At 41.4% G+C, this 23,811-nt stretch overlaps 1 protein-coding gene across 1 annotated transcript; it reads left to right on the top strand.

The window, feature by feature from the left end:
* The first annotated feature begins 1,437 nt into the window (after nt 1-1,437).
* On the top strand, nt 1,438-21,620 carry LOC117522361 (cyclin-Y-like). The gene is made up of 11 exons (XM_034183760.1): nt 1,438-1,683; nt 11,267-11,341; nt 15,735-15,752; nt 15,950-15,984; nt 16,393-16,487; nt 17,276-17,311; nt 18,971-19,028; nt 19,336-19,455; nt 19,534-19,700; nt 20,585-20,747; nt 20,910-21,620. Exons 1-11 carry the CDS (start codon nt 1,530-1,532, stop codon nt 21,024-21,026), a joined length of 1,038 nt encoding a protein of 345 aa, XP_034039651.1. The 5' UTR covers nt 1,438-1,529; the 3' UTR covers nt 21,027-21,620.
* Nucleotides 21,621-23,811: the final 2,191 nt, after the last annotated feature.

Raw genomic sequence — 23,811 nt, 5'->3', positions numbered from 1 at the left:
GCATTAAACTTAGTGAATAATTTGTCTGAAGGAAGCACAGAATGCAAAAATGCAGTCAAAATAACAAATTAGGTTTGGTTCATCATAGAAATCTGGAATTTCAATCTCGGGGTGTTTTATGATGTCACACAGGCTTACAGGCAGTTTTAAATGGTTGGCATTCATGTCCATCATAACTGTTCTTTAACAGATAAATCAATAGAATATATAAATATAGAACGCAGTCCTAAAGTACCCTCAGCCATATAAGCATAACAAGTAAAAGTAAAAAGTAGCACCAATATACTGCCCTGGTGGACAAACCCCAACATAAAATGTGACCTTTTGATCCTGAAAGTAGGCTGAGGTCAGCTAAATCCAATGACCTGCAAGTTCATTATCCTGAGATTACACCCTGTAAATGTAACGTTAAATGACAACAGAGAGAATGAACATAATGAATGAAAGAGTGTGACCTTTTGACCTCTTAAAATAGGTCAAGGTTAGTCATCTTTGAAGTTGTCCGAGGGCTGTGCCCCAAGAATGCTCCCTGTGAATTTGAAGATGCTGGCAGTATTAGGACTGGAGTTATGCTGAGCACAGACCGAAGCAAAGTCTTCACAGAACCCAATGGCCATATTTTGGCCTCGGGTAAAAAGCATATTTATACCAAAGCATTGGGGTGTTTAAGGATCTTGCACTGTAGATCCGGCTCAAAATGTTCCTTTTATCGCTCTCCTTAAAATGCATTTGAAGAATTCTAAATGAAGCAATAAAATAATTCAAACTGAGAGTAGGTCCTGGTTTCCCCATGCAGTGCTGGAGGAGCGTCAGGAAGGGTATCAAGCAAATACCTGTGCCAAACCCCACCGTGGATCCGGACCAGGTCTGCCGTGAGGGCAGCCGAAGGAAAACCAACGGGACTGCTCCGGGGTAACGCGGTGGCGGTTCCGGGTGGTGTAGTTGATATCTCACTGAGTGCAGTGTTGAGAAATGTTGGTTTTCCAGAATGACAAAGATGGAGAACCACGTCCTACTTTTCCTGGAGGTTTGGTTAGTTTGATATATTCAGACTGGGTCAGGCTCAAAACCTCTCAACTGCCCCTTTGTATTCTATGATGTCACAAAGGTCCACACACCCTTTGTTGAAAACCCCACCCTTGTCCTTTTTTTCACAGCTAATCACTGCTGGTCATCATCTTATATTTAAGTTGCCGCAAAAATATTTTAGCTCCCAAGTCCATTTACTGTCTAGCAGGACGATTAGACGTCATTCTTCTCTCTGGGGGATCACGCCTCCTTTGTCACGTGCGACCAGACCATCCACTTGAACAGATTGGCCTCTCTGTGTGGCAGCGGCTCTCCTCCTCCTCCCGCCCGGACCGGACCGAACCGGACCCGGTGCGTCACGATGCCGCGCGGGGATCGGCGGCAGCTCGTCGGCTCGTCACGCCACAGGACGCGCGGGCGCAGCGGCGCGCGGCTGCTCCCGGTGTAACCGGCTTGTAAAGGACCTCGGGACCGTCTGACCCTGCCGGGTTCGAGGAACCATGGGGGGCTCGAACTCCTGCTGTTTGTCTTCCAGCCCCAAGCTGCGCAGGAACGGCCACTCCAGACTGGAGTCGTACCGGCAGGAGTCCGAGCTGAGCCGGGAGGAGACGGCGTGCAGCCTGCAGCACATCAGCGACCGGGAGAACACCGACGGTCGGTAACCGAACAGATGACATCCCCCGCACCAAAAATATATATATACCACCGGATTAATCACATGGTCCAAACCCGGTCCTTCAGTCTGGGATTATTCTGCACAGGAACATCACATCAACATCATTAAAACCATAAAATACTACAAAAGGTACTGCGCAGAAACATTAATGTGCAGAATATAACAATCAAAAGCGGCCAAAGATCATAAGTATATATAAATAAATATGTGTCACCATTTTCACTTTTCATTCCAAAATTTTCTTTAAGTCTCCAGCAATAATCACTTTGTTTTAATCAAATAATAATACATTTATATCGTGCTTTCCATAAATCAAAGCACTGAAGAACAGAACCCCCCCTCCAAAAAAAAAAAAAAAAATTAAAAATAAAACTTAAAACTCCAATACAACAACGCACATAGTATAACAAAAATAAAGTGATAAAGAAAAAAATCCCATTAAAAACATTACAAACAGATACAATACTTAAATTAAAAAAATAATAAAACCACAGTGACACAAACAGTAAAAAATAAATATATCTGGAGTCTGTTGTGTTTTTAAATGTTTTACAGTAATTTTATTGCTGACCTATTATCTGCCTATTTGTGTTGGCAGATACATAGTTTTCATTTTCTTTCTTTCATAAAACAAAAATATTTTTGTTTGCACCCTTCAAATTTTTATTTTTTTTATTTTTTTTGGGGGGGGGGGGGGGGTAAAAATAAATAAAAAAACAAATTCTGGAGCATCAACAGCTTTTTCGCCGAACAGCTGAAGCACATTAAAAACAATCATCCAGAACCTCATATTTTGTGGGTGCAACTCATGATCATTTGTTATTATCAGTTAATCTGGTGACTTATTCTATGAAATATGTAAAACTATTTTCTTAAATTTACAAAAGTTTCATGTAGCAATTTTTATCCACGATGTTTCATTTATTATGATGAGAGGTTTGTGTGAGACTGTTGCATATTTCTCTCATCTCTTAGTGTCAAATTTTAATAGGAAAGAAATCCAAAAAAATGGTGATTTTACACAAAGAATTAAACAAATTACATTCTTATGCCAAGAAACACACCAACAATAATGGCTGTTAGTGTGTAAAGTGGCTGCTGAGATCTCGCTCCAGACAGACAGTTCTACTATGTTCTAATCATGTTAATGTTACATTAATGTAGTTACATCACAGCATGGTGGCGCCACATTGGAGGGAACAGTCGTGTAAAAAGGTTTTCAAGGAATTTGTGAACTCTGGGTTGAAAAGTTGCGAGAAATCGGAACAGCTCGGACGTGTGACGTGTACACGAAGGAGACGTCTTTGTTTTCAGGCTGTGCATGACAGAAACTGCCCCCTGTGGAACGCGGCCCCCTCCGCTGACACATGCTAATATGCATGACAATTGACTCATTCACTTTGGACACTGTCTCCTAAATGGACTGTTTATTTCCCCCCTCAGAAACTGTAACAAACTGTTATTTTATTTTCAGTTTCAGGTGTGATTGGTGCCAGTTTGGGCGGCACGATGGCTTAGTGGTTAGCACTGTTGCCTCACAGCAAGAAGGTCATGGGATCAATTCCCTCCTGTGTCCTTTCTGTGTGGAGTTTGCATGTTCTCCCCGTGTTTGTGTGGGTTCCCTCTAGTTGTGAAATTAATTAATTTTAGGGTGGCAGGTAAAGACATTAAGCATTTTCAGGGACTTGTCCTACAGAACAAATAGAATGAGAGACCCACTTGTCACTGTCCTGACTTGTCCCACGTCAATGTGTTTGGTGACAAGGCGCAGCCAAGTCAAATGAGCGGTAACATTGTGAAAAGACCAATTTGAGGAGGATTTCCCCTCCATTCACTTCTTTAATTAATACAGTCATTTATAAAATAAAAGACTTATGGTATGTAGTGTATGAAGCTCCGGAGTTTAGCTCAAGTTACTTTATTCTTAAATATTACAAACTCTAAGTCAATGATGATAATAATAATAATTATTATTGTTATTATTATTATTATTATTAAATTATCTTATTTTTTTAAGTATTACAATGTGTTCTGGTTATATTATTATACAACCCCTGGCAAAAATTATGGAATCACTGGCCTCAGAGGATGTTCATACAGTTGTTTAATTTTGTAGAAAAAAAGCAGATCACAGACATGACACAAAACTAAAGTCATTTCAAATGGCAACTTTCTGGCTTTAAGAAACACTATAAGAAATCAGGAAAAATAATTGTGGCAGTCAGTAGCGGTTACTTTTTTAGACCAAGCAGAGGGGAAAAAAATATGGAATCACTCAATTTGTAAAACAAACAAATTGTAAAACAGCTAACTGATCATCTGCAGAGGAATGGTCTATTTGAAGAGTTTCAGTCAGGTTTTAGAATTCATCATAGTACAGAAACAGCATTAGTGAAGGTTACAAATGATCTTATGGCCTCAGACAGTGGACTCATCTCTGTGCTTGTTCTGTTAGACCTCAGTGCTGCTTTTGATACTGTTAACCATAAAATTTTATTACAGAGATTAGAGCATGCCATAGGTATTAAAGGCACTGCGCTGCGGTGGTTTGAATCATATTTATCTAATAGATTACAATTTGTTCATGTAAATGGGGAATCTTCTTCACAGAATAAGGTTAGTTATGGAGTTCCACAAGGTTCTGTGCTAGGACCAATTTTATTCACTTTATACATGTTTCCCTTAGGCAGTATTATTAGACAGCATTTCTTACATTTTCATTGTTACGCAGATGATACTCAGCTTTATCTATCCATGAAGCCAGAGGACACACTGTTGTGTGGGCCACTGAAGAGGAGGTACTGCTGGCCCACCACCACTAGAGGGCGCCCTGCCTGGAGTGCGGGCTCCAGGCACCGGAGGGCGCTGCCGCCTTACAGGAGCAGCCAGGATGACAGCTGTCACCCATCACTGGAGACAGCTGATCCCAATCAACAAGGAGGTATATCAGCAGGACGGCATCTCCACCTCATTTGCCGAGATATCTCCTTACCAAAGAGGTAACAATCTCCGCCTACACATACGTGTGACTATAATTGTATTCTTGTTGATTATTTGTAGGACAGCTGACTACCGGACAGCATTTGGATAAGTACTCACCTTCCTACACTTCTTGATTGTTGTTGACGAGAGGTGGAGGTGGACTCTCCACCCTCCGTGTTGCTGGGTGCAGCCGCACCCACACCTGACTGTTTCTGTTTCTTGCCAGCAGTACCGGATCCGACGAGCGGAGGCAGTGGCCACCTGGGAATTTGGGACTTGGCGGCTCCAGTATTCCCGGGGTTTGGTGGCAGAGGAAATCGGGTTGGTTCCGGTTCGACTTGGACAGACGTCTCCTATCGTCGAGCCTGCCCACACGACACCGTTGTAATTGAACTCAGTTTCAATATTGTAATCGGTTGTATTTGTTGTGCCTGTTTCACAACAGTAAAAACAGTGTTATTTGACTCCTCCATTGTCCGTTCATTTGCGCCCCCTGTTGTGGGTCCGTGTTCCTACACTTTCACAACACACACTAATTAGCTAAACTGCAGGATTGTCTTACAGACATAAAGACATGGATGACCTCTAATTTCCTGCTTTTAAACTCAGATAAAACGGAAGTTATTGTACTTGGCCCCACAAATCTTAGAAACATGGTGTCTAACCAGATTTTTACTCTGGATGGCATTACCCTGACCTCTAGTAATACTGTGAGAAATCTTGGAGTCATTTTTGATCAGGATATGTCATTCAATGCGCATATTAAACAAATATGTAGGACTGCTTTTTGCATTTGCGCAATATCTCTAAAATTAGAAAGGTCTTGTCTCAGAGTGATGCTGAAAAACTAATTCATGCATTTATTTCTTCTAGGCTGGACTATTGTAATTCATTATTATCAGGTTGTCCTAAAAGTTCCCTGAAAAGCCTTCAGTTAATTCAAAATGCTGCAGCTAGAGTACTGACGGGGACTAGAAGGAGAGAACATATCTCACCCATATTGGCCTCTCTTCATTGGCTTCCTGTTAATTCTAGAATAGAATTTAAAATTCTTCTTCTTACTTATAAGGTTTTGAATAATCAGGTCCCATCTTATCTTATGGACCTCATAGTACTATATCACCCCAATAGAACGCTTCGCTGTCAGACTGCAGGCTTACTTGTAGTTCCTAGGGTTTGTAAGAGTAGAATGGGAGGCAGAGCCTTCAGCTTTCAGGCTCCTCTCCTGTGGAACCAGCTCCCAATTCGGATCAGGGAGACAGACACCCTCTCTACTTTTAAGATTAGGCTTAAAACTTTCCTTTTTGCTAAAGCTTATAGTTAGGGCTGGATCAGGTGACCCTGAACCATCCCTTAGTTATGCTGCTATAGACGTAGACTGCTGGGGGGTTCCCATGATGCACTGAGTGTTTCTTTTTGCTCTGTATGCACCACTCTGCATTTAATCATTAGTGATTGATCTCTGCTCCCCTCCACAGCATGTCTTTTTCCTGGTTCTCTCCCTCAGCCCCAACCAGTCCCAGCGGAGGACTGCCCCTCCCTGAGCCTGGTTCTGCTGGAGGTTTCTTCCTGTTAAAAGGGAGTTTTTCCTTCCCACTGTCGCCAAGTGCTTGCTCGCAGGGGGTCGTTTTGACCGTTGGGGTTTTTCCGTAATTATTGTATGGCCTTGCCTTACAATATAAAGCGCCTTGGGGCAACTGTTTGTTGTGACTTGGCGCTATATAAATAAAATTGATTTGATTTGATTCAGTTCTGAGGAATAAATTATGGAATCATGAAAAACAAAAGAACGCTCCAACACATCACTAGTATTTTGTTGCACCACCTCTGGCTTTTATAACAGCTTGCAGTCTCTGAGGCATGGACTTAATGAGTGACAAACAGTACTCTTCATCAATCTGGCTCCAACTTTTTCTGATTGCTGTTGCCAGATCAGCTTTGCAAATTGGAGCTTTGTCATGGACCATTTTCTTCAGCTTCCACCAAAGATTTTCAATTGGATTAAGATCCGGACTATTTGCAGGCCATGACATTGACCCTATGTGTCTTTTTGCAAGGAATGTTTTCACAGTTTTTGCTCTATGGCAAGATGCATTATCATCTTGAAAAATGATTTCATCATCCCCAAACATCCTTTCAGTTGATGGGATAAGAAAAGTGTCCAAAATATCAACGTAAACTTGTGCATTTATTGATGATGTAATGACAGCCATCTCCCCAGTGCCTTTACCTGACATGCAGCCCCATATCATCAATGACTGTGGAAATTTACATGTTCTCTTCAGGCAGTCATCTTTATAAATGTCATTGGAACGGCACCAAACAAAAGTTCCAGCATCATCACCTTGCCCAATGCAGATTCGAGATTCATCACTGAATATGACTTTCATCCAGTCATCCACAGTCCACGATTGCTTTTCCTTAGCCCATTGTAACCTTGTTTTTTTCTGTTTAGGTGTTAATGATGGCTTTTGTTTAGCTTTTCTGAATGTAAATCCCATTTCCTTTAGGCGGTTTCTTACAGTTCGGTCACAGACGTTGACTCCAGTTTCCTCCCATTCGTTCCTCATTTGTTTTGTTGTGCATTTTCGATTTTTGAGACATATTGCTTTAAGTTTTCTGTCTTGATGCTTTGATGTCTTCCTTGGTCTACCAGTATGTTTGCCTTTAACAACCTTCCCATGTTGTTTGTATTTGGTCCAGAGCTTAGACACAGCTGACTGTGAACAACCAGCATCTTTTGCAACATTGCGTGATGATTTACTCTCTCTTAAGAGTTTGATAATCCTCTCCTTTGTTTCAATTGACATCTCTCGTGTTGGAGCCATGATTCATGTCAGTCCATTTGGTGCAACAGCTCTCCAAGTTGTGATCACTCCTTTTTAGATGCAGACTAAAGAGCAGATCTGATTTGATGCAGGTGTTAGTTTTGGGGATGAAAATTTACAGGGTGATTCCATAATTTTTTCCTCAGAATTGAGTGATTCCATATTTTTTTTCCCCTCTGCTTGGTCTAAAAAAGTAACCGTTACTGACTGGCACAATTTTTTTTCTTGATTTCTTATAGTGTTTCTTAAAGCCAGAAAGATGCCATTTGAAATGACTTTAGTTTTGTGTCATGTCTGTGATCTGCTTTTTTTCTACAAAATTAAACAACTGAATGAACATCCTCCAAGGCTGGTGATTCCATAATTTTTGCCAGGGGTTGTAGTTATTATGTGCAAAAATGTCTTAATAGCTTCACAAGTGGATCTTTAAGGAGTTTGGGGGTGGGGGGGGGGCTTTCCCACCCCTCACCCCTGTAGGTCTGCCCCTGCACCCGGGTCCTGCAGTGTGTGTGCAGCTGCAGAGAAAGAGGGTTCATTGGCTGTTCTTATCGACTCCATGCTATCAAACAGCAAGAGAGACGCGTGTTGTTCATTCAGGTCCAACACCAGTGACATCAGTGGGAGACAACTGGACCTTTGTGTTTAATTTATGTACAATAAGATGCAGATTTCGTCAGTGCAAATAGACCCACAACTGCTGTATGAATGTCAGTGAAGCGTCACACAGGAGTAGCTCACCATGTGACGACATACATGAAGGAAAATAACTCTGGTTTGATGTTTTTAACGGGAGATAACTGGAATTTTGTCTTTTTTAAAATACATTATAGTCATCAATTATAATTATTGAGGTTGACCAGTTTGTTGAAATTCAGGTGCTTCATTGCAAAGCATTTCATTATTTTCACATTTAGTGCTGCATTAAAAGTTGTCCAGCATGTTGAATGAATGAATGAAAACTATTTATTTCGAACATTTGATACAACAACAATTACAAGATAGATCAGTAAAGACAACAACAAAAAAGTTCCTACTGTGTACCCAACTTGTCCGAAAAGGGGTAGGGTGAAGCATCAGCTTATTTATCCCTACCCCTTCTTCCCCACAACCAGTAATACCCTTTGCCACATATACACATAGATGTTTTGTCAGCTGTGGTGAATCTCACTGTAAAAACAGACGAGTTGACTGCACGGGTCGAGTCATGTTGTTGCTTTGACTGAGTTACGTTTTATCGTTGTAAGCCTGAAGGTTTCAACAGTGTAAACCTGACACTTTCAACTGATGTAATGTAACTTGGACAAAGCAACAAGATGACTGAAGTGGGGCCAACAGATACTTTTGTTTACAGTGCATGTTGGGAAGTTGCACACAGAAAAAAGTTGGTGATCAATTGCAGATAGTTTTTCTTCTGTGTTCAACTTCTCAATTGTCGATCAAGGTTTGTATTCGTCCAGGGACGGAAGATCTAAGTCCTACCAGGCCCTGAGACCCACTGGATCCCTCGATCCCATAGTGCAAAGCAAACGGGCCTCTGCAACTCCTCCTGGATGGAACGCCAGTTCTTCACAGGTTACTTCCCCAACCAAGACTGGTGGACTGGAGCAATGCAGATAAAGGATCTTGTCCAAGGACACAGAGAGGAAGCACGGAATCAAACTCAGGTCTACAAATTGGGAACCAATTCCAGTTTGGAAATATGTAAAACTTTACAGTACAACAACAACTGGACTTTTTACTGGTCTTCAAGACCTTGTGCCTCTTGGGCAAGTGACAGCACGTGAAGCTGAAGAAGTCATTTGTACTGGTCTGAAATAAAGTGCGCGACACACTGTAGTTCACTTCCACCAAGCGTACGCCGCTCGCGCTTATTTATTATGCAAGAGTTGCAGACAGGACAGTCGCACATCTCCTCTTTCATTAAACAGTGCAGGCTGAGTCTTTGTTAAAGTTCACGTAAGGTGGTGAATATCGTGTGTCAGCACTCGACACCTGCTGCTATGCACTCTGGGAACTGCAGGACACCGGATTATAATGAAGAATCAGGTCAAATCTACTACTACAGTCAACGAGGAATGGTTTACTGATCGGAACTTTGCAGATGATACTGATCTTTATCTTAATCAATCAATGTCTTGGTTGTGACAATTGTATCAGGTTTGGTGGACAGAGACGTCTGGAAAGAAATGCTGGACTTAACAACACAGCTCTGAATTTTAAGATCGTTTACTGGTCGGTAATGCAGAGTCCAGTACACAAAAAGCAGTACAAAATCAGCAAACAAATCGGAAGCATCAGGCGATAGGGCATGGTCAAAAAACAGGCAGGTGGTCAAAAAACACAAAGTGTCAAGCAGGACTAGAAAAGCACAAGAACATAGCTGGAAGCGACGGCATAGAGCACAATGATTCAGCAGAGAACTAGTGCAACTTGTGAACCTTATATACACCCTGGTGATGAGCTACAGATTAGAAACAGGTGTCCGGAAAGTTCCAGAACAGGGTGTAGCCCAAACAGTGTGCACCTCCCACCACCAGGTCCCGGCTACGCGGAACTCTGCTGTGGCCTACACTCATGTTGCCTCAATTTCTGAGGTAACTGGGTGTGACGATAATTTCGTTGCATTTGTCATTCAAGCACAAAGAGAGATAGGGAAAGACAAAGCCCAAGCAGGAAAAACCCAGCAAGAGAAGTCACACACTGAAAAAACAATCAAAACTAAACTCAGCAGAACAAAGCATGATACAAAAGTCCAAATCATGACAACCTGAAAACATGAGTGAGGAGTGTTTGGACTTTTTTGGGTTTGCATCTATTGACCAGGGAGGTGGTGGCGTACGGCTTGCACGTTGGACTGGGATGCCAGCAATTCGGGTTTGCTTCCTGGTTGCAGCCACGTTCCCCAAATGGCACACACAACAGTGCTGGGGAGGAGTGAGAGAAATGTGCTGTGGGCCCTTCTGGAAATAAGTCCTTCATTGAGACTTTTGTTGGTTGCCCAAGTTAAATAAGAGAACCTCAACCTCAACCAGGGTGCCAGAATGGCGAGAAACACACCACAGTCTCTGTCAAGATATATCAGAGCCTCTGAGTGCAAAACCTAAAGAACTACCAGACTAACCACTCAACTAAACTAAAGTGACCACCTGACTTTCAAGAGTTAATACTATATACCATTTTCAGTTGGGACGTTATTGATAATCAATACCATAGTCGATTCTGCCTATATGTCCAATTCGTATTCCATTTCCTTATTGATTCCTGATTGGTTTTCTGTATGAAAAATAAAGGTGGACAGAGGTTTTCTTCATCACTGCAGCTGGAGGTAAAATTGATCTCGGGACACAATATGTGACACCAGAGAACATGAGCTTGTAACACAGACCTGAGAGGAAAAAAATGCCAGTGTTGATAAGAGGAAGTGATGTCATCTGACACATTCCAATTCCAATGAATTGAAAAATTTGTAACCGATTGTCAGCTGGAACTAGTTCTTGGTTCCCATCTCTACTTTTCAGGAAGTTAAGATGGAGTCACCATATGTCTGATTGACAGATTTATGAATTTGTAGCCAAAAGTATCCCCAAAACACTGAGGTAATGCATCCAAAAGAATAAATCCCCATGCTGCTGTTCCAGTGGTTTCAAACCAAATATCAGTAACTGTCCCCACATCAGAGACTAACTGGTAGTGTGTGTGTGTGTGTGTGTGCGTGCGTGCGTGCGTGCGTGTGTGCTTCATGATTTGACAGAGATAAAGATGGAATACAATCCAGCGGACCATCCGAGGGCCAGCACCATCTTCCTGAGCAAGTCACAGAACGATGGTGAGTCGCTCGGTTTTAGACTGCAGCCAACAGAAAGGGGGTAGGATTTATGGTTAGAATTTACTGGTAAATTAACTGAAGGACATCCAACTAATCCAAATATGATCAAAATTAGAAGAACGTTAACTTAAAAAGTGAGATGATATATATATATATATATATATATATATATATATATATATATATATATATATATACGAGGTCTATTAGAAAAGAAACCGACAGTTTTATTTTTTTTTTTTAACTATATGGATTTGAATCACATGTGATTACATCAGCCAAGCTTGAACCCTCGTGCGCATGCGTGAGTTTTTTCACGCCTGTCGGTGACGTCATTCGCCTGTGAGCACTCCTTGTGGAAGGAGTGGTCCAGCCCCCTCGTCAGATTTTCATTGTCTGAGAAGTTGCTGAGAGACTGGCGCTGTGCTTGATCAAAATTTTTTCAAGAACTGTGAGGCACAGCCGAGTGGAGACCATTCGAGAAATTCAGCTGGTTTTCGGTGTAAATTTTAATGGCTGATGAGAGATTTTGGATTGCTTCTATTGCTGTAAGGACTTCCCATGGAGCGGGACGTCGCACAGCGCTCCGAGGCGACATCGTCATCCTGTGCATTGGCTCGCAGCCGGCGCGGCGCACCCGCCACAGGAGAAACACCTCCGTGTTGATAACATTTGTAAAATCCAGGCGGCTTTTGGTGGCTTTCAGTTGAGTGAGTATCTGAGAAATTGTTTAACAGCAGGGCATGCTCCAACTTGTCCTTAAGGCTTCCAACGGAGGTGTTTTTCCTGTGGCGGGCGCGCCGCGTCGGGCCAATCCGTCCGCACATCTTTCATTAAAAAAATCACCTTTAACAGTGGAATGTCCGGATAAACTGCTGATTCCGACCTCTTCTGAAAGTTCTCTGTTCTCTCACAATGTCCTGGGTCAACAGAGGCTTAAATTTGGAGGTTTTCAGCTTGAAACAGGATGATGACGTCGCCTCAGAGCGCTGCACGACGTCCCACTCCGTGGGAAGTCCTTACAGCGATAGAAACAATCCAAAATCTCTCATCAGCCATTAAAATTTACACCAAAAACCAGCTGAATTTCTCGAATGGTGTCCACCTAACCCACGTCTTTGGATGTGGGAGGAAACCGGAGCACCCGGGAGAACATGCAAACTCCACACAGAAAGGCCACGGGAATTGAACCCACGACCTTCTCGCTGCGAGGCAACAGTGCTAACCGCTAATCCACCGTGCTGCCCATTAATGCAGTTCAGTTTAAGGAAATCAGTCTGTGATAGTATTGCTTGTTGAATTAGTTTTTACAGAATTGCAGTCCTGCGACTTATAGATACAGAAAAATCACAAATTCCTTATTAATAATTATAATCACTGTCTATGTTGAAATTTCCAGGAATCAAAGCATGAACAAAATAAACGTTAATAATAAAGTACACTACAATAACTAAAAAAAAACCATCCCAATTAAAGAGCAGTTTATACTCCAATGTGACGAATATCTGTTTCTTTTTTTGTTTTTTGTTTTTTTTATCAGGTACAACTTATACTCTGGAAATCACGGCACTTATTTGTCGTTCATGAGCTCAGTCTCAACTTCCTGCGATTTATCAATTAGTGTATCCAGGTTGAAATCAACTGAGGGCCTCTAGTGGACAGGAGCAGTATGATAAACAATAAAAACAGGCTGAGATCAAAGGCGCCACAATAACACCTGTTTCAGCAGCTGTGAAAGTGCAGAAAACCTGGTTTTCCTGTGTTTGTAACGATGAACTCCAGTTATCAGTGCGAAGGCTGAACCATGCTCAAGTGTCGTTATTAAGGAGATAAGAGTTCCCAAAAGGCAAATATGTTAGAGCTTCTTTTGTGGCTGATCCTAAAAGACAACAACAGCAAAAGCTCATGGTTTCAGTCAGAATCCTGCACAACAAACAGGCGCACGACAGCACGGATCCAGGCCTCCCTGTCTGTGTGTGTTATGATCCACACACACCGTTTACACTCCATCATAGTACTGTTGATTTAGACTCAGCCGCTGCAAACAGAACGATCACATGTGATGAGAGAATAATGGTCCTCTGTCCTCTCCGATGGAAAGCACAGCTGCAGTTTGATGCTAATCATGAGCAACGTTTGGTCTTGTGACAGCGGCCACATGTCAGCGAGCCGCTCGCCCTCGTGGTAACTCTCTTCATATTTTAGCTTATTATTAAAGCAGACCAGCAGGGTGCCGTTCTCACCACCATGGGTATCTGACTCAGATAGACATCTGGAGGTGAACACGTTTTGGAGTGGTTTGGTCAAAGGTCAAGGAAAACATGGCCCCAAAACACTTTTCTTTATTTCTTTTTTGTACCTATATCTCAACAACCAAGAAGCCCAGATGGATGATCTAAATCATATACTGACTGACCAGCAAAATATTTGTGATTGATTGGTATCTGTGACTTCGTCATGACGTCAGAGACTGTCAAAAACACCATTAGAGACATATGTATATTTAATTTGATATTGTGGTGTGTAGAATGTGAACCGTCTGCATCAGAGCTGCATTTTTTGTTCTTTTCTTTATCAACAAATTTCTCACTGAGGCCAAACCTATAGTGGCACATCTATGTGGATAATAATAATAATGATGATGACATGACTGGCTTGACAGAGGTTGATGAATAAATTGTGGATGTGCTGCTTCTTAATCAGAACCAGCGAGTCCACAATCAATGAAGAGAAATGATCAACACCCTCAGAAACAGCACAACGGCCCAACTGCAGCGTCATATATATATATATATATATATATATATATATATATATATATATACAGTGAGGAAAATAAGTATTTGAACACCCTGCGATTTTGCAAGTTCTCCCACTTAGAAATCATGGAGGGGTCTGAAATTTTCATCTTAGGTGCATGTCCACTGTGAGAGACATAATCTAAAAAAAAATCCGGAAATCACAATGTATGATTTTTCAACACCTGCCAATCAGCAAAAATTCTGGCCCTCAAAGACCTGTTAGTCCGCCTCTAAAAGTCCACCTCCACTCCACTTATTCCAAATTAGAAGCACCTATTTGAGGTCGTTGGCTGCATAAAGACACCTGTCCACCCCACACAATCAGTAAGACTCCAACTACTAACATGGCTAAGACCAAAGAGCTGTCCAAAGACACCAGAGACAAAATTGTAGACCTCCACAAGGCTGGAAAGGGCTACGGGGCAATTGCCAAGCAGCTTGGTGAAAAAAAGATCAACTGTTGGAGCAATTATTAGAAAATGGAAGAAGCTAAACATGAGTGTCAATCTCCCTCAGACTGGGGCTCCATGCAAGATCCCACCTCGTTGCATATCAATGATCCTAAGAAAGGGGAGGAATCAGCCCAGACCTGCACGGGAGGAGCTGGTCAATGACCTGAAGAGAGCTGGCACCACTGTTTCCAAGGTTACTGTGGGTAATACACTAAGACGTCATGGGTTAAAATCATGCATTGCACGGAAGGTTTCCCTGCTTAAATCAGCACACGTCCAGGCCCATCTTAAGTTTTCCCATGACCATTTGGATGATCCAGAGGAGTCATGGAAGAAAGTTATGTGGTCAGATGAGACCAAAATAGAACTTTTTGGTCTTAATTCCACTCGCCGTGTTTGGAGGAAGAAGAATGCTGAGTACCATCCCAAAAACACCGTCCCTACTGTGACGCATGGGGGTGGAAGCATCATGCTTTGGGGGTGTTTTTCTGCACATGGGACAGGATGACTGCACTGTATTAAGGAGAGGATGACCGGGGCCATGTATTGCGAGATTTTGGGGAACAACCTCCTTCCCTCACTTAGAGCACTGAAGATGGGTCGTCTTCCAACATGACAATGACCCAAAGCACACAGCCCGGATAACCAAGGAGTGGCTCCGTAAGAAGCATATCAAGGTCTTGGAGTGGCCTGGCCAGTCTCCAGACCTAAACCCAATAGAAAATCTCTGGAGGGAGCTGAAACTCCGTGTTTCTCAGCGACAGCCCAGTAACCTGGCTGATCTAGAGAAGATCTGTGTGTGGACCAAATCCCTGTGCAAACCTGGTGAAAAACTACAGGAAACGTTTGACCTCTGTAATTGCAAACATTAACCCTAACCTTAACTCTAATTCCTAATCCTGACCTATCCATAAACTGGAGCAGAGTTTTAGTTTTACAGGACGTTGGCCTGTGGGTGGGTGGGGAGGGGTTCAGTTAAGACCTTCTTACATATTGTGGAAAGACTTTAAAAAAATCACCAGGTGACATAAATATAAAATAACCAGGTTACATAAGTCACTCAGGCTGCACCCACTCATGATTTCAAATTTCACTCTGTTGTCAACAGAATAATTATTGCTCTCTCTCTTTTTTTTTCAGAGTTGCTCAGCAGGAATGGTGAGTAATCCTATTGATGTCTTTGTCTCCCTCTAGTGGCCATTTGTGTTTTTTCCTGCTGTCTAAACCCTGAGCTCAGATGTCATAAAAATAAAAGAAAAAAATTTTTCCCCCATGTGGGACATTAAACAGTGTGTCTATTACTTTATAACAATTTGTTCTTACTAAGTTTTTATTCTTTTTTTTTCTTTTTGCAGTTCGAGAAAAGCGAAAGAGCCTTTTTATCAATAACGTGAGTTCTCCTTTGCTTCTGTTTGACACTGAAGCTGTTCAATCTGTGGATTCATCTCGACCAACACAAGATTTAAATACTCTCTTTTTTTGTTGCAGAAACATTGAATTAACGGGTTAAATTTCACCTTTAGCCACATTTTCAGTTCACGTTCATCCTCTTATTGGTTAGTTTGAATGTTCTTGATGTTATTTGCTGAACAGAAGCAGAAAACGTGCACCGGCATAACGTGACATCAGTGCACGTTTTGACTGCTGATTGTCATTAGTTTATGTTGGATGTGCTGAGGAAAGCTTTTAACAGTGTGTGTGTGTGTGTGTGTGTGTGTGTGTGTGTGTGTGTGTGTGTGTGTGTGTGTGTGTGTGTGTGTGTGTGTGTGTGTGTGTGTGTGTGCGTGTGTACGTCCAGCGTGGAACAACTAGGCGGAAATACAGCTCGTGTTCCACCATCTTCCTGGATGAGAACACCGTCAGCCGCCCAAACCTCAAATACACCATCAAATGGTGACAACAAACACTCCTCAAACCAAACCACAAATAATAACTATCTGGCTGTTAAGCACTGACGTAACGCATCACATGATAAATCTGTTTCCGGGTCCAAAGACCTCCAAGTTTACAATTAAAGTTACGTCTGTTTGATCCTTTTAAGGATTTACAGTTTAAGTTTAGTTTGTGTTTACATTGTGCACAAACCCCCGTCCCTCCCTTCTCCGCCTCCACCTCCGTTAACCGCATTCATCTGGTTCTATGGTCAGAATACTTAATAAAACTTTTTTCTTTTACTTTACATATTTTATTATGCACAGGTAAAATATACATGTCTGTTTGTTAATTAAAAATTATTTATTACAATAAACAGGACGTTAAAGTGCAAACTTCACTATCTGCCCGAACGACATGAACAGGAAGCGATCGCAGCTCACAGCAACTCCCACTGAAAATAACGGAGAAACAACCTGAGCGTCTGACATTTTTACATAAAACAATCGCAATTACAATGTCTAAAAACCCAGTTAATATATCCAGGAGCGTTTTAGGCACAATATACAAAGAGTTTTATGTTGCGATGTTAATGCTGTTGTCCGTGTGCAGCCTGATCAGATCGTCTCAGTGCAGTTTTCAATGTTAATGACAGCGTGCCTTTTTTGTTTGGAGCCGGAAGTTGAAAATCACATGATGCGTCACACTTAGCAACCGGATAGATTACCTGCACAATCAATCCCCTGTAAAAAAGGTGTTCTTTGTTTTGTTTTTAGCATAAACATGTTTTTGTTTTGTTTTTTTTACAGTGTAGCGCTGGCGATTTACTACCATATCAAAAACAGGTGAGTGTTCCTGATTATAAGCGTGCAGTCTTCTTTCTACATCCACACGCCAAAGTCTGAAGCCCTCAAGTGTTTACTTACAAATGTGTTTTTTTCATTAATTCATCAATAAATGACCAAACTTGACATTTAAAAATGTAAATATAAAAAAAACTAATTTTGCAGAGAATTTTGTATATTCAAGAATGTAACCGATACTTTCAGATGAATAAAAACTTCATTATTTACATTTACACATTCACCACACAGTGATAATAATTAATAAATAAATAATTACCTGACATTTGTTTCTTTTGTGTCATTTCAAAAATGTTTTTTACTGGATTTAATTTATTTTTTAATTATGTCATGAGATAGTTCAACCCAAATACTCTATTGTTCCAAATATAGGACGGCCCTGATTATAAGACAACCCTCAACTTTTTTTTTCCCCAAAAACACGTGTTTGGGAAAAAAAAAACTTTCTGAATATCACATCTCCCTCTCTATGCATGTACATACAGAGTTTGGCATTATTTGAAAATAATGCCCAGAAAAGCACATTTTATGGGCATTATTTGAAAATAATGCCCATAAAATCACATTCTATGGGCAGCCCCTCCTTTATACTTTCAGCAGCCCAGTTTCACGTTTTTTTTGTGATACTGTCATGAAATGCGCTCCATTTCCATGACACAGTCAAATTTAATTCACCATTTTTAACCTTAACTTCCTTCCCAACCCCCCCTCCCCTCCACTATTTCGTGATACCATCACAAAATAATTTTTTGATAGTGTCATGAAAATATGTTACATTTATGTGACATTATCATGAAATAAGAGAATATATCACTTTTCATGATGCTATTAAAAACTGGTGTGAGATCTGGTTGATTTTCAACCATGTACTGACGCACCGCTACTTTTAAGACTGTAGCATTTATAAAAGAGTCTTTTTGGGCTCATATCAAATGTTACACTCTCACACAGCTTTTCTTGGCTGCTTGACACTTGTTTGATGACTCTGCTGCATTATCTCTATGAGCTCATCGTTTGCATCATAACTTCTCAGTTGCTGGTTAACTGACCCAGTTGTTGATCGATGCTCTTTTCAGGATGATCACTGTGTCTCTCCATTATTCAGCACTGTTAGACAGTTCCAGGGGTTTCAGTACTCAGAGGCACACTCATGTCAAGAGTAACTGGCACCACAGACTGTTGCAGATGTACATGACATGTAAAAGTCTAGGCCCTGAATACAAGACAGCCCAATTTTTTTCAGATATGTGCAACAAAAGTAAGGCCATCTTTTATTTGGAACACATGAATTCAATTTTAAAGATTAAAAAAAGGAAAAAAAAAACAACTCATGTTCACTTCTTCAGTTCACTGTTTATTGTACATTGTTTACACTTTTTAAAATTGTAAATTTTGCTGCATCTCTGCTTAAAAAGAGGGTCAAAGTTAAATATGCCCCCCCCCAAGCCAAATATAACCAAAGAACTAAAGAACCTATTAACTGAATAAAACATGACCTAAAATGGACCTTTTTATGCACATTTTTGTGTTTTTACTGCGCTGAAAAACATTAAAGGTTCTTTAGATGTCATAAACGTCTTCGATCCTGTGCGGAAACACCATGTTTAAAGACGGGAGTGATGCCGTCTCTTCTGTCTGCAGGGACACGGCCGGAGGAACGCTGCTCGATATATTTGACGAGAGGCTTCACCCGCTGTCGGTGAGACTTCCTGTTTGCAGCTGCACCAAGCGTCGCACGCTTCAAAAACATGGCGCGGCATCATGTGGCACGGAGCTGAAATCCCTCTAATCTCACCATCTTCTCCATCCCTCACTTCCTCCTCCTGTCGTTCCTGTTTTTTAAACTCTTCTTTCACTCTTGTCTTTTCACGTTCGACTTCTTTTTCCTTCTTAATTTGTCTTCGCACTTCATTCTTTCCTGGAATTATGATGTTATTCTTCCTCCCAAATCGTTCCCTGATCCCTCCTGCTTGTCATCTTTTCCGCCACGTTTTCCCTCCCTCTAGAAATCTGAGGTGCCGATGGACTACGACCAACAGAACCCGGAGCAGAAGCAGATCTATCGGTTCGTCAGGACACTGTTCAGTGCCGCTCAGCTCACCGCCGAGTGCGCCATCGTCACTCTGGTAATTGCGCTTATTACAGGAACTCTTTAACCTGGTACTCAGACCATTAAGTGCGTGTACCGCTGTGTTTTTGTGCAGGTTTACCTGGAGCGGCTCCTGACCTATGCCGAGATCGACATCCGTCCGGGTAACTGGAAAAGGATTGTTTTGGGTGCCATCGTGTTGGCGTCCAAGGTGTGGGACGACCAGGCTGTCTGGAACGTCGACTACTGCCAGATCCTCAGGGACGTCACTGTGGAGGACATGTGAGTGTTCAGATCCAGTTTGTCCAGACCTGAAAGTTCTCACAAAGATGTATAGAAAGATGTGGAATCAGTCCTTGGGGGACAGATGTGGAAACCATCTTCCACCTAATATAAAGCTCTTGAGCAAGGCACTTCACTGTCAGCTCCCTTGTGGCATCTCACACAAGTTAAGGACACTTTTAAGACAGATATAGTGCACCGTATTGAGTTTTGGGATCAGCTAAAACTTTTCCCAGTATAAAAACTTAGCCTTCATAAACTTGAGCTCAGTATTAGATTCTTCCCACGTTCTTGATTTTAGGGTGAAAATCCATCCATCCATCTGTTACACCCACTTATGCCTCCAACCACTAGCACATCAGCCATTTACCTCCAACCACTAGCGCATCAACAGTTTGCCCTCCAACCACTGGCACATTAACCGTTTACCTCCAACTGCTAACACGTCAACCGTTTACCTCTAACCGCTAGCGCATCAACAGTTTGCCCTCCAACCACTGGCACATTAACCGTTTACCTCCAACTGCTAACACGTCAACCGTTTACCTGCAACCGCTAGGGCATCAACAGTTTGCCCTCCAACCAATAGCGCATTAAACATTTACCTGCAACCACTAGCGCATTAAACATTTACCTGCAACCGCTAGCGCATCAACAGTTTGCCCTCCAACCACTGGCGCATTAACTGTTTACCTCCAACCGCTAGAGCATCAACAGTTTACCTCCAACCGTTAGCGTATCCACTGCACCAACCACTTGGCTGAACAAACTGTTTTTGGAGTAAAAGTTTAACACGGTCCTCAAACTCATGTTTCTATGTTTTACAGTGCAGCAGTTCCTGAGATTTAATTGTGCAGTTTATGAATGAACTTAACCTCTAACAGGAACGAGTTGGAGCGCCAGTTTCTGGAGCTGCTGCAGTTCAACATCAACGTGCCGTCGAGCGTCTACACCAAGTACTACTTTGACCTTCGATCGCTTTCCGAATCCAACAACCTCAGTTTCCCGCTGGAGCTGCTCAGCAGGGACAAGGCCCAAAAACTGGAGGTCCGCAGTCTCCTCATTTGTTCTGTCATCTGTGTTTCTTCCTTTAATGTCTCATGTTTTTTCATTTTGTTGAGCCTCGTGCTGATGAAAACCCGGGTTCTTTCATAAGTTTGATCCTGAATATGAAGAAGAGAAAAACTTTGTTTCCCGTCGTGTCCATAGGCCGTCTCTAGGCTCTGTGATGACAAGTACAAAGACGCGTGCCGCGCTGCCAGAAAGCGCTCAGCCAGCATGGACAACCTGTGTGGAGTCAGATGGGTTCCGGCAATCCTCTCCTGAGGACCAAAGACCTGCCATGTTGTCTGAACTGGCACCAGACTCCAGATCACAGCTGGATGAGAAGATGGAACCGGCCGCATGAAACACACCAGTGATGGTCCAAGAGGTTCAGCGTGGATGATCCCAAGAGGTGAAACCCTCTGGACAAGTAAACCTTCCGTCACATGGGTAGTTTTTTGGGTGGTGAGGTGACCTCCAGAGGAGTTTTGAACTTCACCTGCTGATACCTTCACAGTGCCTCACGTCTTCTGTCCCTGCAAACACGAAACTGCTGGTTTTAATATCTACTCTGGAGAAAAATAAGTGAAGACTTATTGTGAACATGAGATGTGTCTCCATTCAGGAACTGGACCCTCAGAAGGACTTGGTCCATAAAGTTCTGTCCTCTGGTGGACCTAAAAGTTCCACTCAGCCAGAATCTTTCCATAAAATGAGTCTTCAGAGTCCAGAGTTAATGGTGCATTCAGGTGCTCCTTGGCAAAAGGTGGTTGACCTCAGATGTCCAACAGTTTTTATTTTAATGTTAAACTCTGACATGTTTCATGGTTCCTGACCTTCACAGTTCAATAAGAGTGGATTCATTTGGCATCGAACCTGACACCAAAAACATCCACTCATGGTCTCTGTCACCACCATCTGGTAGCTTGGTGGAATTACACCTGAGATTATTTGCCATCTTTTTTTTATTGATTTATTTATTTATTTCATTTAAAAGAAAAACAAAAAACAAAAAACAGAAAAGCAGAAATAAAGCATCTCCATTACCAGAATGAAAAGGAGCAGAGAGAAGAACAAGTCTTATATTTTCTGCCCCTTTTTACAATACAATCTTTCAATATCCAGTGTCATTTTTCAACATTATTTAACAGATTGTATTTCTTTAACTTGTCACATACCACTGACTTATTTCATAATTATGACCATTATTAAATAGATTACATCTCTGACAGGTTACATTTTTAAACTTAAAACATTTTATACATTATTAACAAATTACATTTTTTTAACTTCCTTACAGCCCACTAACTTATTTTATAGTTTCATACTTACTTAATACATCTAGTTTAATACGTTTTTTAAATAATTTAAGCGAGCTTAATTCTTTAATTTCTTTGTTGAGATTGTTCCATAATTTTACACCATTTACTGCAATACTCTGTTCTTTTACTCTGGTTCTGTATCTTGTTTTTTTAAAGACTTCTATTCCTTTCAGTTTATAACTACTTACTCTTTTCTCAAACATATTTTGAATGTTTGTTGGTAAAGTATTTTTATTTGCTTGGTACATTGTTTGTAAGATTTTCAAATCGACCAAATCACGAAATTTAAGTACCCTGTACTTAATGAACAATGGATTAGATGGATCTCTAAAACCACTGTTGCTAATCACCCTTAAAGCCCTTTTCTGCAGAATAAACAAAGGTTGTATATAAGTTGTATACGTTGATCCCCAGATTTCTACACAATAAGTTAAATATGGGAAAATCAATGAATTGTACAATGTTAATAAACCATAACTATTTAATGAATATTTTACTGTATGCAAAACAGCAATGGCTTTCGCTATTTTTCCTTTTATGTAATTTATGTGTGACTTCCATGTAAGATCTTCATCAATTATGACTCCTAAAAATTTCATTTCTTTTACCCTTTGTATATCCATTCCATCTATTTGTAATGACACGTTATTTTTTTTTGCTCTGTCATTAAACAATATGAAATTTGTCTTATTAATATTTAGTGACAGTCTGTTTATATCAAACCAATGCTTAACCTTTTCCAATTCTGTTTTTATCACTTGTGCTACTTCCTGTATATCTGATCCAGAGTAAAACAGCGTTGTATCATCAGCAAATAAAATGCTACCAAGCACATTAGATACATTCACAAAATCATTGATATACAAAATAAACAGTTTGGGTCCAAGTACTGATCCTTGTGGTACTCCATAAGCAATATTACACAATTCTGATTTGATATTATTTATCTGAACAAACTGTTTTCTGTTTTCTAAGTAGCTTTTTACCCACTGATGTGCAATACCTCTTATTCCATATTGTTGTAACTTGTGAAGCAATCTTGAGTGGTCAATAACATCAAAAGCTTTTTTCAAGTCAATAAAAATACTTACAAAATAATCCTTATTTTCTATTGTTGTTGATATTTTCTCTATTAATTCCATAATTGCCATAGCTGTCGAATGTTTTGTTCTGAATCCATACTGAGCATTATTTAAAATATGATGTTTCTCAGTGAATTTATCCAACCTTGTCACAAAAACTTTTTCCATAATTTTAGAAAACTGTGGAAGCAATGATACTGGCCTGTAATTAAAGAATTTATGTTTGTCTCCATTTTTATATAATGGGACTACCTGTTGTGTGGGCCGCTGAAGAGGAGGTACTGCTGGCCCACCACCACCAGAGGGCGCCGCCGCCCCACAGGAGCAGCCTCGGTAACAGCTGTCACCCATCACCTGAGACAGCTGCCGGCAATTATCACTGGGGTATATCAGCAGGACGGCATCTCCACCTCATCGCCGAGATATCGTTCTACCTGGAAGACTTTTTTTCTCCAACGAGAGGTGGAGGTAGCTTCCCTGCCGTACAGGTTGCTGGGTGCAAACGCGCCCACGTTAATTGTGTTCTTGTTCCTCGCCAGCAGTACCAGGTCCGACACGCGGAGGCAGTGGCCACCTGGGAGTTCGGAACTTGGCGGCTCCAGTATTCCCGGGGTCCTGTGGCGGAGGAAACCGTGTGGTTCCGGTTCTACTTTGGAGAGGCGT

This window comes from Thalassophryne amazonica, chromosome 12, assembly GCF_902500255.1.
Source record: "Thalassophryne amazonica chromosome 12, fThaAma1.1, whole genome shotgun sequence".
NCBI lineage: Eukaryota > Metazoa > Chordata > Actinopteri > Batrachoidiformes > Batrachoididae > Thalassophryne > Thalassophryne amazonica.
The sequence above is the reverse complement of the archived record's forward strand: the minus strand, read 5'-3'. Positions and strand labels throughout refer to the sequence as shown.